This window comes from Thamnophis elegans, chromosome 6 (assembly GCF_009769535.1).
Source record: "Thamnophis elegans isolate rThaEle1 chromosome 6, rThaEle1.pri, whole genome shotgun sequence".
NCBI classification, from domain to species: Eukaryota; Metazoa; Chordata; class Lepidosauria; order Squamata; family Colubridae; genus Thamnophis; species Thamnophis elegans.
The window spans coordinates 69,914,838-69,933,166 of NC_045546.1; the positions used below are offsets into that span (position 1 = coordinate 69,914,838).

Sequence of the window (18,329 nt, forward strand, 5' to 3'; positions counted from 1 at the left end):
GCCGCTCTCAGTTGCTCCCGCTCAAGCGCCAAGTGGTCAACTGAAGCCACTCTGGCTCCGGATGGACGAGGTTCCCCTCGTGGAGAGCCACCTCCAGTGGGGAAGCACGGACAGCCTCACCAGGTCTGCAAACTAGGGTCGCTGGGGCCAATAGGGTGTTACCAGAATTACCTCCGCCCTCTCTAGCACTAACTTCCTCAGAACCTCGGGAAGGAGGAAGAGATGGAGAAAGGTGTAGAGGAGGCCCGCTGGCCACCTGCAATGCAGGGAGTTGATGTCCACTGCCCCTTGATCTAGGAACCGTGAGATGAAGTCCCAGACCTGGGCGTTCGAAGGAGTGGCGAAGAGGTCCACTATCGGCTGACCGAACCCCTGACAAATCTGCTCGAAAATGCTGGGATGTAGCTGCCACTCCCCGTGGTCTATCATCTCCCTGCTGAGCCAGTCTGCCTGCTGGTTTTCCACTCTGGAAATGTGCTCTACTCAAATCGACAGAATAGTTCGCTCTGACCAGTTTCCCAGCCGCACTGCCTCATTCCACAGCGCCATCGAATGAGTGCCCCCTTGTTATTCACATGGGCCTTGGCAGCCACATTCTCCCTCAACCAGGACATGTTGACCTTTGACTGTCTCCTTAAGATGGCTAAGTGCCAAGTGTTCCGCTCTGAGCTCCAGCCAGTTTATGTTCTTTCATAGATCTGAGGGCGTCCACCGGTCTTGAGCTAACTGGGCTTCTAGGTGGGCCCCCAACCGAAAAGACTTGCGTCTGTCGTCAGGACCAACCTGTCTGGCTCCCTGAACAGGGAACCTTGGCCAGCACCAGGGACATCCACCAGCAGGACAGGAATACCTGGGGCGGCACAAGGATCTTGAAGAGGCATCGCTTGTTCCGCCCCTCTGGGGCGGAAGCAGCAACCACTGCAGTTCCCTGGCATGGAGGAGTGCCCATGGCACTATCGAGATGCACGAGATGAATTTGTCCAGGAGCCGAGAGAGAAGAACTACAGGAACAGAACGTGCCTTGAGAATTTCTTTAATCAACCCCACAATACTGCCCCTGCGCTCCTAGGATAAAACCACCTCACATTCCACTGTGTCGATGATGATCCCTAAATGCTGGAGCCTAGTGGTAGGAATCAGATGAATTTTCTCGAGGTTGATCGAGAACCCCAGGGTCTGCAAGGTGTTAATTGTGCAACCCAGATCTCCCTTAGCCTGGTCTGTAGCCATCACTTGCACTAAGATATCAGCAAGGTAGCAACCGGACCAGAATGGAACGGAGATGATCCGCTGCCACAGCCAGCACCTTGGGGAATGTCCTGGGAACTGACACCAAAGCAAAGGGGAGGGCTCTGTATTGACAGTGGACCCCCCTGCATGAAAACCTGAGAAACTTGTGGTGATCTGGGGCAATCATGATATAGAGGTATGCCTCAGTGAGGTCAGTGGATGCCATGAAATCCCTCTGCCTAATCCCCTCCAGGATGGACTTGAGGGATGCCATGTTGAACATGCAATAGACCAGTCTAGAATAGGTTTAGGTTTAGGATCTCCCTCCACCCCACTGAACTTTTTGGAACGACAAACAGGTTAGAATAAAATCCCAACTCCTTCTCCTCCTCCGGAACCAGCTCTACTGCTCAGATATCCAGCAGATGCCAGATGGCCCTGCGCATGAGTTTGCGCTTGACTGGTTTCCTAGAGGAGGAAAAGAGACGGAATCTATTCGGGGGATGGGAACAGAACTCTAACTTTAACCCAAACCTAATGGTTTGAAGGACCCAAGCATCAGTGGTGCTGAGGTCCCAGTGATGTGCAAACAAGGAAGGCGGCCGCCGATCGGGTGATTTGAGCACCTGAATCACTTGTTTCTGTGGTGGGGACGTCCACCCCCTCCTTGAAAGGGACGCTTACAGGGCTGCTGGTACCTGTCCCTATCCCTAGAGTATTGCCTGTCCCCCTGCCTGGGGCATCCGGTGGGGGGGGGGGGGGGAGAAATACCTTTGCTGCTGGAAGTCCTGATCAGGAGGCCGATAGGTGGGCCTCCTGGAATAAGGTGCTGGGTGTTGATCTGAACGCTTGTTCGTGGAGGGGAAGACCTTGTGTTCAATTTTGTCTTCTACAAGGATGGGGTCAAGGAAAGCGCCAAACCATTTGTTTCCCGCATACTCAGTTGATGCCAGATGCCATTTTGATCTGGTCTCCGCCTGCCAATTGCAAAACCACAGGAGATGCCTGGACGTCACTGAGGAGGACAGAGCTCTAGAAGAGTAACTGCATCCAACATGGCGTCTGCCAAGAACTAGCTAGCTGCCATCAGCTAATGTCCTGCAACATGTCCTGCTTGGATATTGGCTAGTCCGGAAATATATTCCGCTCGAATGGAGAGGACGTAGGCCTCTGCCCAAAGACCTAATCTCTCCGCTTCCTGCAACATTGCCCTGGAGTGGGTGCCCTTTTGGCGGTTCACGTGTGCCTTGGTGGCCACGTTATCCATTAGCAGAACATGCTGACTGGTTATCCTCCCCTGGAACCAATGGAGGTCCAGATGTGCTGCCCTGAGTTCCAGCCAGTTGATGTTGTTCTCCAACTCCTCCTGCGACCAACAGGAACCATTGCAATGGCCAGGCATGCAATCTTGCCCACAGTTAAGAATGAGATACAGGAAATCATCTTTCCTGACAGAAAGGATCAATGGTACCGACCGCTGTGACCAGATTGAGGTCACTAGTGCCCTTATGCTGGAACGCCGATCTTGGGAGAATGATACTGTACAAGATGTTGTGTCTACTACTGCCCCAAAATGGTATCAGATGACTCTTTTCCATGTTCACAGAGGATCTGTGTTTCTGTAATGTCAGAATTGTGATGTGCAGGTCCTGCTGCGCTTGAAGGGAGGACTACAACTGGAAGAGGCTGTCGTCCAGGTAACATTGCATGCGCAATGGTCGTGATCTGAGGTGCGCTGTGTCTGCTTCCAATAGTTTGGTGAAGGTCCTGGGGGGCGATGACAGACCAAATTGCAGGGTCCTGTACTAGTAATGGTGCCCTGCATAACAAAATCTCAGAAAACCTCTGTGGATGGGGACATGCAGGTAGGCCTCTTTGAGATCTATAGATGTTAGGAGATCTCCCTCCCAAGATGGATTGAAGGCAATGCATTTTAAAGCGTTTATACGTTACGTGGAAATTGAGCTGTTTGAGATCTAGGATGGCTCTCCACCCTCCCGAGCTCTTGGGACCAGGAAGAGTATCAAGTAAAACCCTAGACATTCCTGACTTGACAGGATCGATTCAATCACCCTGATATCTAATAAGTGTCGGATTTTGGTCTCCATGAGTCTCTTCTTTGCAGAGGCAGCTGATGAAGTGCCGTGGATGAGGGGACACAAATTCCAGAGTGAGGCCCAGCCTCACCGTCTGCAGAACCCATACATCTGTGATGGTGTTTTCCCACTGACTGAGGAAGGCCTGCAAACGACCACCAATGGGAAGGTTGTGTTGGGAGTCACTTGGCTCTATGGAAAGGCCTGTTTCTAGACCTTTGGAAAGGCCTCCTGGAGTAGGGCTATTGCCTGCCTCTGCCCTGGAAGGATCGTCTGTCCTGAGACCTGTCGGTTCCCTGGGAATAACTTTGCTGAAACTGGGTGGCAGGGAATGCAGTCTCACCTGGACGAAAAGGGCTATCTGTGAGTGTAGGGAGAGGACCTGTGGTCCGCTCGCCAGTAGCTATATGGCAAGACCTTCTTTTTGTCCTTGGTCTCTACTAACACCGGATCAAGGGCCTCCCTGAAAAGATTGTCTCCCTTGAAGGGAGCCTAGGCTAGATGCCATTTTTTGTCCTTGTCTGCCTGCCAGTGATGTAGCCACAAGAGTCTTTGCATGGTGAAATTAGATGTCAATGCCCTTGATGCGAACTTAGCCGCGTTGACAGTGGCATCCGCAGAATACTCGGTGGCTGCTGCCAGCTTATTTATATCCTGGCGGAGCCTAGTATCCTCAAGGGGAACTCTGGCTAACAGCTGGCAGAGCCAGAGGAGGGATGCCCTATTGAAGAATGATGCCACATTAGCCTGATTAATGTCTTGTAGAAGGAAGTCTCCGCTTTCTTGTCCTCCACCTTCATACCCTCCATCAGATCTGAGGGAATGAGGGCCAAGGATGCTGGAGAGGCCACCGGAGCATCTACCTTGGGCCACTGAAGCAGTTGCTCTAGATTTGGGCCTATTAAGTAGAGCTGTTTGTCACTTCCATTCCATGAACAGCCATTCACTTTGATCCTGTGGCTCCTTAAGCAGTTCCGTGGAATAGTCTGCCACTGCCATATTAGTAACTGAACTGGCCTTATAAAGGAGGGACTTAAAGAGAGCTGGACGGAAAAGGCTGATATATGCGGGTCTATCTGGGGCCATGCCCTTCTCCTCTGAAAGCTTTTGGTCACCAACCTCCTCTTCCTCCCCTGCTAGAGAATGCTCACTGCGTACTGATGGTCTAGGGCAGTGGTTCTCAACCTGTGAGTCGGGACCCCCCTTTGGGGGTCGAACGGTCCTTTCACAGGGGTCGCCTAAGATAATTGAAAACACATATTTTCGATGGTCTTAGGAACCGAGACACCAATTTTATGGTTGGGGGTCACCACAACATGAGGAACTGTATTAAAGGGTTGCTGCATTGGAAAGGGTGAGAACCACTGGTCTAGGGGAATGAGGTTCCTGCAAGGATATCAGATCTTCCTCCCTCTGGGCCTGCTTGTCTGAGATAGAACAAGGAAGCTCCTACACTGGTGCAGCCTCAAATCCTTGAACAATGGCCCCAGCAATGTAAGTATGCATTTCCGGGGTCAGGCCAGGAACTTCTGAGGAATGTAGGCCTGCTGCTGTCAGTGTGAACGTTGCTAAGGGTGCGGAATCCCTCGGGAATTCAGGCAACTCCCCACCTGCGAATCTTCGTCAAAACAGGCAGCCTGTAACACTGGAAGCTCGGATACTTTATCAGGGAGCCAATTCTGTGCTTCTTCCATGGGCTGAGGGATAGGTTCTGCTTGTCCTGGAAGGAAGGCTCCTCCCTTAAAGCTCTCTGTGCCTTAGCAAATTGTTTTTCCAGCGCCCTTTGGCTTCTGCTGGAGTCCCTGTCAGAAGCAGCATATGTCTTATTGACTGAAGGGCCTCTGGACTTGGCACTCCTTGAGGGCCCCTTGGAGATGATCTGGTCTCCTTAAAACTGCTCTTCCCTGTTGGTCAGAAGAGGGCCCAAGCTGAGGCTTCTTCCCCGCTGTGTGATGTTCCGCCACTTAATTACAGGCCAGACAAATAATGTACTGCCTCACACGCAACAACTCACCACTTCCTGCAAGGAATGAGTTGTATGACAGGCCCGCAGCTCTGCAGTGCCAGAAAGATGATTTTAGCCTCAATGGAGTGTGACCGAGTTCTCAGACAGTGATCTCTGGGAACTAGGCGCCGGTCTGCACTCTGGTGTTCTCGTGAGAAAGCCCTGGTGCTTCCACATCGGTGAGAAGACCTCTTATTGCACAGTCAAGCTGATGTTAATTCCCACCGTCTGTTCCCTCTGAGCGTCTTATAGACGTGAATCCGGGCATGCTCACTATGGCTTGCCAACGGGCACAAAACTAGTTTTGGTGCGAAACCGGACTCAGCTGTTAATTGCTTTTTATCCCTCCCGCTTTTGGCATTCCCTCTCCCTCAACGAATCTGATGGACTGACAGTGGCTGGGAAGCCATGAGAGTCCTTTTCGGCATGGCAGCCGGTGACCCACCTCGCTTGCTGGAATGTAAAAGGTGATGTGATCAGAGGATCGCAATTAGCCACAAGGAGGCTAAACCCTCTCTGAATTTCTTGTTTCCTTGAAGCCTCTAAAAACGCTGTTTGAAGAATTCAATTTGTCTGCTTAGTTGATTGAAGAGAGAATTTTAGTCACGTCTCTTGGGCTCAGACTGAGTTGACAAACTGAAAGCAATCAAGCCAGGGAGGTGTGGCCCAAGCTCTTCAAACTCAGTCACTGAGCAGATAGACAGAAATTGAATCCAAGCTTGGATTCTCCAAACAGCGCAAAGGAGGACAGAGCTTTTCTGAAAGGTCTTTTGGCCTTGCTTCTACCTTGGGTTTGTTTATAATTGTTTAATTTACATTTATTCTGTTTTCATTAATTTATAAAAATTTAATTTGTAGATGTTTATGTACAGTATATTGCTTCTTGTATATTTTTCTTTTAAATTGCCAAGAGCCCTTAGGATTTGGCAGCCTATACTGTAATAAACAAACAATCCAGTTCTTTTAAATCAAAAGAAAAGAAAAGCCACAGACAGAAAATCAAGTGCTTTTGATCAAACAAGAACATGAATATTGTACATGTGTTTAAATTAAAAGTTAAAAGTTAATGAAATATTTGAGCTTTTCCCTCCTGCAATTCTAAAAAAACCTGACAATCCTATTATGATATTCACTTGAAATAAACCTGCACAGAAAAGCAAATAAAACAGAAAAATCATTTTCAGAAACACAAGACTACATATAGAAGGATCTAGTACCACGTACTGCATTAATGTAGAAGCATGAACTGTTGCAGGTACATAACATGAAAAAATTTCCCCTAACAGATGAATAGATTTCATCTAATCTGATAGTACAGCTATATCTATCATTATAATAATTATATAGTTACTATTGAACCTGCACTGTAATGGTATAATTGGATATAAACAAAGCTTGAGTCATATGAAAGAAATTTTTTTATAGAAGTTCCACAAAAAAAAAATACTATACTTTAGAAAGTGCAGACAAACTAATTTTTAGAATCAAAAGTACTGTGATTGCTAGGGATACAGTTCTAAAGAATACTTCAAGGGCATGTTTCCATTTCCAGTGTCACTAGCCAAAATGATAATTCTTCTCTGCAAGAGGATTGTTAACAACTGGAAAAATGTGTATGTGTAAAATATGAAAAACCACACAAAAGAATATAGTTCAGGCAGAGTATGGCTGAATGATTAGTGGAGTGAGTGGAGTGAATGAAAGCACTTTATGCAGCAATATTTTCTTGCAGGTCTCAGATGACCATGATGTATGTATTTTCCAGCAATAGTTCAGCAGATTTTTATCTTCTCCCTTTCCCCCCATTTTGAAAAGTTTAAAACAGGAAATCAGCCTCACAGCACCCTTCCCCATATTAGACAAGCTGGACTAAAACTATCACTACAAACACTAAGGACTGCTTCCTAGGAATATACAAATCATTACTCAACAGCTGAACAGTTCTAGTTTGAGGGACACAGCTTAACACTAATAACACAATGTATAAGTAGAGAATGACAATCAGACTGAAGAGGCAAAGTTAGATACAAATCTAAAAAAAAAAATTAAGAAATTTCTAAAACAAGTCAAAATTTTCATCAATTCATGGGTTGATTTACTATTATGTTTCAACTTATTTCCCATGTTCTTTAATAAGATTAAATCACCTTAAATGATATCAGCCAAATAAAAATAGCTAAAGATCAGCATAATACCCATTTCCATATTTCTTTGGCCCAGGATAAGTGATAATTTTCTGCAAACAGTTTCAGTTATAAAAGTGCTTTTTCAGGGGGCAACTGGACCTTTTTTCTTTGAAGACGTTTTGCTTCTCATCCAAGATGCTTCTTCAGCTCTGACAGAATAGTCGGGAATGTAAAGATTTATATCCTTGCATACAGCTGGTCATCTGCATTCTTTTAAAGGGTCACTGAAGTACTTGGAGGTTTTATCGAACACCCTTCGAATGGTGTGGGAGTATGAATGCGTTTCCAGAGAAATTGCAGACTACAGGAACCATTAGCACAACTCCGGTAACCCTGAGTACACAGATAAACCTCCAAATGCTTCAATGACCCTCTAAAAGAATGCAGGTAACCAGCTGTCTTCAAGATATAAATCCTTCCATTCCTCATCATCCAATCAGAGCTGAAGAAGCTTCTTGGATGAGAAGCAAAACTTCTTCAAAGAAAAAAAGCAAGCCCAGTTGCCTCCTAAAAAAGCATCTTTGGGACAAACATGACCTGGATGACTGAGAATCTCTACAGCATTTCAGTTACATTGCACAGACTAAAAACTTTTTTTCATATGGAAACTTAGCAACTTACCTACAGGACTTGTTGAAACTCTCTGAGGAGGTCGGAACCCTGGAGCCTTAGAGTTATCAGGATGTACACTTTCCATGTGCCCCATTACAGAGTTACTTAAGAAAGTAGACTGGACAGTGAAAGATTGATCTGCTGCTGCTCGTGTGGACATTGGGCAATCTCCCCATCCTTGGTTAGCTGGCATCTGGTTACTATCAAAAAGACTACTAAAATGATTAAAGAGTGTTGCTGGCCCAAAGGTAGGAGGCAAAGGCTTGTTTGATGGATTAATATGCATCTGAGAACCATTCATAATGTTCATGGGTGATGATAAGTGAACTGTAGTAGATGGACCTTGAGACGGTGTTAAAGGTACGGCATTTGTAACAAAAACAGACTGGGTCTCTTGATGGAGATTTGCATTTGGTACCATTGAATAAAAAGAACCTCTAGGCTGCATTCTGTGAGAAACTCTTGGTGCTGGTACAGCTAACTGAGGTAAGTTACCATTGTCCTGATTTTCCGAAGCAATCGATCTAGGCGATGATAAAGTTAATGGAGTGGATTCTGAACTTGAAGAAAAAGGCATAGTTATAGGAGGACTTAATTCAGGCATATTAGCTGGCAGTGTTTCATTTGGGACATTATCTGGAGGTGCAGGACTGCTGGATGTGCATGACTCTAGGATTCCTGGGCTGCTGCAAGATGTGATACTGCTACTAGTAGCAACCGATGATGATACACATGCAATGCCAACAGGTTGTTCTGGCGCTGATGCCTTTTCTTTGGGTACTGAAACAGGAGGAGTAGCATCTGTTTTAAGTGCAGATTGCTGTGCCTGTGGAACATTAGAGAGTAGAAATGTAGTGGGAACATTCCCAGTATTTTCATGTGCAGGAGGAGTTGAAGGCAGTGTGCTACATGTTGTTGTCACAGTTGAGATTGCTGTCGTCATGGTACTTGTTTTAGGAATGCAAGCAAACAGCTGCTTCCTGACTGATGATGGAGTCCGATTATTTGTCACACAAAGTGGCTGAGAGGATGGAACTGCTGAAGAGACACTGCCAGGACTGCTAGAAGCTAAACCTGTAGGTTCCGACTGTAAAATACTACCATTCTGGATACCTATGCGATTTGAATTGTTATGTTTTGGAGAGCTATTTGTGCTGCCTGGGTTAACTGGTCTCACTGGGAATGGTCCCCAAGTATTTGGAGAGGTTGAAAATGTTCCTCCAAACTGGGCCATAGGTAAACGAGGGTGTCGAATTTGTTGCATAGTTTGAGCAGCCAATAAAGCAAAGTGAGGATGGGAATAAGCTAATGGTAAAGAGACTGGAAAAGAAGAGCGCACATTTGCTGGGACATTTTTGCTTAATTTGTTAGCAGACTGGAAAGTAGATAGTGTTGATGACTGAGACGTGACAAGAGATGAAGCTCCAATAGAAAATGAGTTTTTGTTTGAAGCTGAAGCAGTACTGATGCCAGATGAAAAATTGGTATGGATTGATTTAGTGCTGGAAACAGGTGTTCTTATATGAGTTTTAGGAATTAAATCTTCCAGTTCCTTAGCAGGATCTTGAATAAGGGCATTAATAAGTTGTACTGCATATCTTGTTGATTCTGTTCCACCCCTGAAACAGAAAAAGTTATGTCATTTGTAAAACACAATTCTTGTTCAGTGCAATTTAATCCAATTGAAAATCAAAGCAAAATCTTATGGACTCTACCTTATGGTGATCATTCTTTCTCCATTTTTATCTTTTTGCTTGTCCACATCAATGTGAGCACCAGTAACATCCTGAATTGCTGTGATATTGCACCCACCTCTTCCCATTATTCGAGACACAACCGATGCTGGAACAGACAGCTTTTTTGACCTAAACATTAAAAGTTGCCATTATAATTGTTGTCAGGCTTATTATTAACAAATTCTGCACTATAGATAATTGCAGAATGGGGGAGGGGGGTAAACAATCTGTTGAACTTTTCAATCTATTAAACCTAAAGAGCCAATCTCAAAGCACTGCTCTTTTAACTTAATTACTATCAAAGGTGTTTCTAGATTTTGAAGTGAATCTTCAGTTAATTTGATTTTCTTTTAATGATTACTATTAAAGTTAATTTAAATAACTGAATTTTCGAAGATCATCTTACTTCTCTTCTTTATTCTCAGCCAGGATCTTTACAGTTAACGATCAAACTCCATAATCACTGTAAGTTTAAACCAAAACTCGTGGTATGTACTATTAATTTGAAAGCTGTACAGCTGTGAAATATCTACATACAGTGACTGCATTTCTATATGTTTATATGGGATAAGAACAATGATCAAGAGACTGGAAACCAGAAGCTGCAAAAATACAAATAAAGAGGAATTTTATAGCATTCTTCAAGCAAGAGAATACCACAGCTTGATCCTTAATGCTCGTAAGGTCAAAAAATATTTCAAAATTATAAAATTATAAGCAAATCTTGACTGAATGCTAGGTGAGCCTTTTAATAATAAGAGTGGATCCAACATGGAACCAATTATCTAAAGAGATAATGGGTTCCTGGTTGTTAGATGTGTTCAGGATTAACATGGAAGGGGCAGGGTAGATTCTTGTCTGAGATGATTTAGTCTATATTATATTAATGTTGGTTAGACTTCATAGCCTAAACCAGGGGTTCTCAAACTTTTTGAATAGTGTTGGGGGGGGGGGGGCGCGGACCGGCTGGGTGGTCATGGTTAGGTGGACTGGGTAGGTGTGGCCAATTTAGCAGTCCATTTTGCCTTTGTCCTTGCTGTACTTGCTCAAGCCAAGGAATCTATTTACTTAAGAGTGCCGCGCCCCGCCCACCAAGGGAAAAAGAGTGCAAACTTTCTTGTCACTTGCCTAACTTCATTAAAACAGCAGCTTCAGGCTCCTTAATACAGGCCATTAAAAAAAGAATAAAACAAACAAGATTTCCTTCAAAATAACTCCTGATCATATGTTTCAGATGACCACACAATAAACCAGACTGAGAACTGCACCAATTAAGACTGCAACTAAAACCCCCAAGATGGGCTTTGAGAGACACTGGAAGCAGGCAGAAGAAGGCAAGAATCAACATGCACACCCACCCACCCACCCTCCAATGGTGAATTAAGGAGGGATAAATGCTCCCTCAGACTGTTGGGGGCCAGACTATAGTTTGAAAAAAAAACCATGAACAAATTTCTATGAACACTGCACATATCTTCATTTGTAGTGCAAAAAAACATGAAATAATACAATATTTAAAATGAAGAACAATTTAACCAACATAAATATACTACTAATTCAATGGGAAGTGTGGGCCTGCTTATTTGGGATTACAGGGCTAAAAGTTTTTTAAGCCCGGAGGAGAATTCACAAACTGATTTGCCTTTTGCCACACTTGTGCATGTGTATACACACACATGAATATCTACCAAAATTGTTCAGCAACCAATTTGGTGGATGTACTTTATATATGGGAAGAATCAAAGCAGTGGGTGAATTCTTCTTCAGGTATTATACTGCAGTTGCATTTTAATTAATGTTAGCCAACTTCAGCTGATTTTGAAAAAGCTAGGAGACATGGAGACATGTTCCCCACCCATCCACTTTTAAAGCGCTACTTTAAAAGCAGCCCCTTCCCTAATCACCCACTGGCCCTGGATCACACAGCTGTGAAAAACATCTGAAAGGCTGTTTTTAAAGCACTTTTAAAGACTTTTTAACACACTACTTTACAAGCTGACAGCTGCTTTTCATCCCACCACTCCACGGGCCAGATATTTTGCATTGGCGGCCCGCATTCGGCCCGCAGGCCATAGTTTAAGGATGCCTGACCTAAACCTTGTAATTCAAGAATTCTAAGAGATTTTCAAACACTAATTTTGCCTCTGCATTCCAGATCAAAAATTTTCTTATTCTCTGAAGTTTCTTACAGGTATCAAAGTTTATTACCAAACTGGAAACACAAATTTTGAAACTGCAAATTATTTTAGACATATCTCAAGAGAACTATTTGCACAATTACAATGCTATAAACCATTCTGATTACTGTATTTTTTGGAGCGTAAGACACACCTTTCCCCCCAAAAAAGAGGGTGAAAATCTGAGTGCGTCTTATACATTGAATACAGCATTTTTGGCCTCCTGAAACCCCGCCCCATTTGCAAAAATGGACGTGCAGAGGATTTGGGAGGTCTGCAAAGTGCTCCTGGGGGCTGAAAAGGGCAAAAATGAGCGTAAATGGGCCATTTTTTGCTCGTTTTTGCCCCTCCCCCAGCCCTCAGAAGCACTTAAGACTTCGAAAAATACAGTACCTATGTAATTATTGATCACATTGCCAGCAGCAGGAAGACTTATATTTTACTTTCAAAACTAAAAAGTATTCATATTACTTTTATTCATTTAGTGAAATGATATTTTGCTCTAATCATTTACTCATTTCAATTAAAAATATATATTAAAAGTTTCCATCAGTTATAAGTTAAAATTCTCAACTATTCCTCATGTAGATTCCAAATTCTTACTCTCCTTAACTTTCATATAGTGATATGAAAATATGATAACAGTCTCTTCATGTTCCTCACTGCAATAATTGCTAGGGTTCTAAACAGCATCAATATTTCAATCATATCTTTGCTTTTTATTTATTCTTAACTCTCTTTTCAGTCCAATCCACAATCTTAAATTGAGTGCACCCCGTATACCTTTTTGCTCCTGAACAGCAGCGTCCTCCCCTTTGCAACTGAAATTGTTCAACTGGAGTAGACTGTAGAGTGTTGCTAGGGGATGTCTCTTTCAAAACTCTGCCCACTTGCCTATCAAGTAATAAAAAAGCAGTTTCATAGGCAACAAAGAAATAAGATACAGATTTTAATCCCAAAACCCAAATACAGGCATGAGAGCCAGTTGGATGACTTTGTGCCAGTCACTATCTCTCTGCCTAATGAACCTCACAGGGCTGTTGATGTGAGGAAAGCAGAAGGCAGGAAACCAGACCCAAAATGGCCCAGATAACCCACTTCTTTCAGAATTCTTCTCAGCAATCTTAATTAGAAAGGTAAGGCTGCAGACAGAGCAAAAGTTACCTAATATGGTCAAGTGCAGCAATGACTTCCTTCAGAACTGGTGAGATCATTCCTTATTGCAAAGAATCCATTGCTTCTAGGATGCAATTGCATTGTACCTTATAGGAATTTCTGGCTAGCCAGAAGCAACACTGGTCCAATATAGAAGTGAGTGAGTTTACAATTCTAAGTATATATTTTAAGCTTACTCCCTAGCAGGAGAAACTGAACTAATATGCAACCAACATGAAATGACACATTCGCATATGACTTGCATTTCATGAAGCTGAAAACATACCTTCTTACTACTTCTTTCCATCCTTCTTCTCTCTTTTGGCCTCTTTTTGGACTAGTCAGATTCAGTTTTATATTTGGAGATGTCAGAGGCAAGGATACCGATTTATAATTTGTCGCTAAACTTGAATTAGCTTCTCCTTCAACTCTAAACATAAAGATAATGTAGTAATGAACTACTTGTAATTAAACACTGGAAAACATCTAGTTACATGTAATAGAATTGTTTACTTTTACCTTTCCTTCTCCAAATGATCATTTGTATAATTGTAGATAGAGATGACCTCTCTGGTTAAGAGCACCATTGTATAGATAGTCCTCAACTTACAAAAGTTCATTTAGTGACCATTCAAAGTTACAACAGCATTGAAAAAAGTGACTTCATACTTACAACTGTTGCAGCACCCCCATAGTCACATGATCACAATTTAGACACTTTGCAACTGATTCATATTTATGACAGTTGCAATGTCCCAGGGACCTGTCATCATCTTTTGCGACTTTCTGACAAACAAAGTCAATACGGATGCCAGATTCACTTAACAACTGTGTAACTAACTTAACAACTGCAATTATTCACTTAACTGTGGTAAGAAAGGTCATAAAATGGAGCAAAACTGACATTAACAAATGTCTCACTTAGCAACAGAGATTTGGGGATCAACTGCGGTCCTAAATTGAGATCTACTTGTACAATATTTGAAAGCTGAGATTTTTCTACCACCATAGGACATGCAGGAAAGGTATGTAGTTACTAACTGACACAGCTGCCTTAATGCATTATATCAATCATCAAAGAACCTGTGATGAAATAGGATGGAGGACTGTAATGTTTGCCCAAATGACTGTTTAAAAAAGGTTTTAATTAAATGACCTCTTTTTTTTCTGTTCTGCCTATAAATGACATTTATGGTTGCCTAGAAAGTTTATCTGGTGTAGGCAGAACAGGTCCATGCTTTAAAAAAGAAAAAAGATATTACAAAGTAACAAAAGATATTACAAGTAACAAACCGAGAATGACCTGAATAATTCTTTTATATTGGATTTGCAAAAGAGGTTTATTAGAGTTGTTTTGAATTTTTTTTAAGACATCAAAAAGATAAACAATTTTAAAAATTGGGGACTAGAGAAATTAAAGATTTTAATTAAAAGAGAAAAAATAAATTTAATTAACTGCTACAGAATGATGCAAAATATTGTAACATTGGAAATAGTGAAGGATACTTTTGAAAAACGGAATCAGAAGTTAATAATAGCAGCAATGTTTGCTTTTATGGACAGACTGTGTCCAAAATATGTTTTGGAAGAAATGTCAGAATAGGAACAAATTTTATCTGACAAGCAGAAGTGTTGACACTGAAAGTGGATCTAAAATGACAAGTTACAAGAATGCTATGGATATAGCATTTCATTGGATATACAAAAGAAATTGGTTGATGCTTTAAAAAAGAAAAATATATTACAAGTAACAAACCAAGAGAATGACCTGAATAATTGTTTATACTGGATTTGCAAAAGAGGTTTATTAAAGCTTAGATGATTCTTGTGAGAAGGAGTAAAAAAATAAATCAAGTTCTATGACATTATTTGAATAGACTAAGTATTGTTACAGATTGTCTGATTACAGATTGTCTGATACATTGTTATTTCTGGAGATTGTTAGTGGACTTTTACTGACATTTCAGGACTGAAATGACGAGACACAGGTGTGATGAAACTTGGAAGACAGTCAGTCCTTCCCTCCCTCCTACCCATTTTCCTTTTCCTTTTCCTTTTTAATCTTTTCTCTTTTCATTTACAATAGTTTTTACTATTGTACCGTATTTTTTGGAGAGTAAGATACAGCAAGGTTTTGTAGAGGAAAATAAACGTTTTTGCACTCTGCAAACCTCCCAAAAACGGCCTGTTTTTTTGTGAAAACGGGCCCGCTTTCCCCCCAAATAAAGGTATGGATAGACTTTAGGGAGCTTGCAGAGTGCTCCTGAGGGGGTGCCCCCCCCAAAAGGAACAAAAAACAGCCTGTTTTTTGGGAAAAAAAAAGGACATGGATAGCCTTTAGGAAGTTTATAGAGTGCTCCCAGGGGATGGGTAAAACTGAGCAAAAAACGACCCATTTTTTGCACATTTCTGCCCTCCCCAGCCCCCAGGAGCTCTCTAAAAGCTTCCTAGAAGCTCTGCACGACCATTTTGGTGGAGGGGGCTGTTGTCATATAACTCCTTGTGTAGGTGTGGCGTCACCCATGGCCCAGTGCATAACAGGGCATGCGCAGCCACGCTGAACCACACAGGAAAAAACAAACTCCTAAAAGACCTAACATCCTGATAGTTCACTCTAGATGTGCCTTACCCAACGACGCCCAGGATTTGACCATATATAGGCAGAACTTCCCTGAGCAGTAGATTAGCAATTGTAGTTTGACAGGCTGTCTTAAATCACATGCTGATTGCTCCTCCTGCCTTTGTCCTATCTCAATAAAAGGAGCTCCCAGACCCCAATCTGGGTAGCCTCATCCCGAGAAAGCTCATGTCCGTGTCTTTTCTCAACATTGGCCTCATGGGTGAACCACGGGTACATCACAGGGGGCAGGGATTCGGGAGGCAAAAATGCTGTATTTAGTGTATAAGACGCACCCAAATTTTCAGCCTCTTTTTTGAGGGAAAAAGATGTGTCTTATACTCCGAAAAATATGTATGCTAATTATAATCTGCATTTTTTTAAAGCACCGTGGTTCCCAAACTATATTGCAGCATCCCAGAGCAGTATAGTGAACTCATGGTGGTGCCCCAGGATATTTAAAATTTCAAGAGAAACCCAGCAGTACAGGTAGTCCTCAACTTATTATCATAATTGAGCACAAAATGTTTGTTGCTAAGCGAGACAGTTGTTGTGAGTTTTGCTCCATTTTCTTGCCACAGATGTTAAGTGAATCACTGCAGTTAAGTTAGTAGCATGGTTAAAAGAATCTGGTTTCCCCATGGACTTTGCTTGTCAGAAGGTTGCAAAAGATAATCACATGACCTTGGAACACACTAACCATCATAAATGAGTCAGTTGCCAAGCATCTGAATTTTGATCACATGACCATGGGGATGCTACAATGGCCATAAATGTGAAAAATGGTCATTACTCACTTTTTCAATGCCATTGTAACTTCAAACAGTCACTTAACGAACTGTTGTAAGTCCAGGATTATCATTTATTGGACATTACACAAAACTGCAGAGTGTGGTGAGACATTAAGGGTACCATTAATGAAGAATGTTTGGGAATCTATCTTAGCATAATGCAGTAAAGATTAAATTTAATGCTTACTAGGCCAAATCCAACAAAAGTGTACACTTTCTTATATTAGAAGAATCACAATGTTTTTCTTAATTGGTTCCTCAAATGAAAAGATTAATTTGAAATGGAACAACACAAAATATAAGAAAAAGAGACAGCAAGAACTAAGTCAGTCCAAAACTTGACTGAATAACAACAACAACAACTACTACTACTACTATTTTCTTATTCATTAAACATGAAACTCAGTCAAATGAACAGTTAAAAATGTGTCACAAATACCACTGATTGGTTCTAATGGTTGATACAGGTTATTGCCAGAGTCCTAGGTATCAACCAAGTATCTTCTTAAAATATATGATATTCCTGGTAGTGCAGTTTTTTGCAGTTCAGCTGTTGTTATTGCAGGAAGCTGAAATTTCTTTATGTATTTTGTAAAATTCTTGGACATGGTACCAAGTGCCCCGATAACAATGAGTATCACTGTATGATGATGATGATGATGGTTAATCTCCGGTGAGATTCACAGCCTTTGGGGCTGGTTGGTAGCTCAACAGCTCGAGTCTTAACCAAGGACCATAAACTATAAAAATGTTAACAAAACACTAGCATCGGTCTTAGTAATTGCAACACGTATGCCACTAGGTATGCATCAGTTAATCTGTTTTCATAGTCTTGTAAGCATGCAAGAAAATTCACAATCCTCATCCAAACAGCACCAAATTGCAAAAAGCTTATGCTTTTCACTTAAAAACTTTAAATATAACAATATTTGCATAGCAGTTAGCATAAAATATCATAAAACCAATGGCCTATCCAAAAAATGTCATAAACTGTAAACCGTAAAGCATGCTGGACTTTTTCACATAGCTGTATACTCTTTCTTTTCTTCAAGTCAACAATAGATACACTTGGCACATTTTGTCTTAGTCAACAAGAGTTTCTGTGTTGTTTATAATCAAAAAGAATTGGCAAAGTGAAATTCCATAATCAACATTTTGGGATCTATAATGTTTTAACCATTTCACTTCTAGCGCTCAAAACATTAGTCAATTTACAGTATTAAGGAAGTTGACAAAATAAGATTCATAACTTACCTGGTTTGTACTTTGGAAACTGAGGAATTAGTCTTATCTTCCTGAGAAGGGAGCAGTACAGAGGCATATCGCTTATCACCTGAAGAATGCGTGTCCATAGTGAAGTTCAGTTCCTGGCTTTTACCACCACTGCTGCTTTCACTATTGCAATCTGTGCTGTCTAAGTTGTCAGAATCACTATTCCCACCAGCACTACCACCTCTTGGCTCACCATTAATCTTGTTTTTATCTGCTTTTTGCTGTGCTAGAGTTATATGCTGATCTGGCAAAATTATCTGCACATTTTGAGGAGTGTCCTTCGTTTTATTCTTCTTATTTTTTCTATTTGTGCTTGGAGTTGTTATCACATTGGCTCTCTTCTTACCAAAAGCATTTGTAAAAGTAGCTGAAGTTGCAGATATTCCAATGGTAGTTGTAGTAGTTGCACTTGGAGGCTCTAAAGGAATTTCTGAATCAACTAAAACAAACAC

The 18,329-nt window shown here is 41.9% G+C and overlaps 1 protein-coding gene across 1 annotated transcript in view; it reads right to left on the minus strand.

The window, feature by feature from the left end:
• LOC116510318 (ankyrin repeat and KH domain-containing protein 1-like) overlaps positions 1 to 18,329 on the minus strand; it is a 124,520-nt gene that overhangs the window by 10,936 nt on the left and 95,255 nt on the right. The window contains 5 exon segments of the mRNA XM_032219815.1: positions 8,139 to 9,748; positions 9,845 to 9,994; positions 12,826 to 12,936; positions 13,484 to 13,627; positions 17,860 to 18,316. Of these exon segments, the coding sequence (XP_032075706.1) occupies positions 8,139 to 9,748; positions 9,845 to 9,994; positions 12,826 to 12,936; positions 13,484 to 13,627; positions 17,860 to 18,316 (2,472 nt within the window).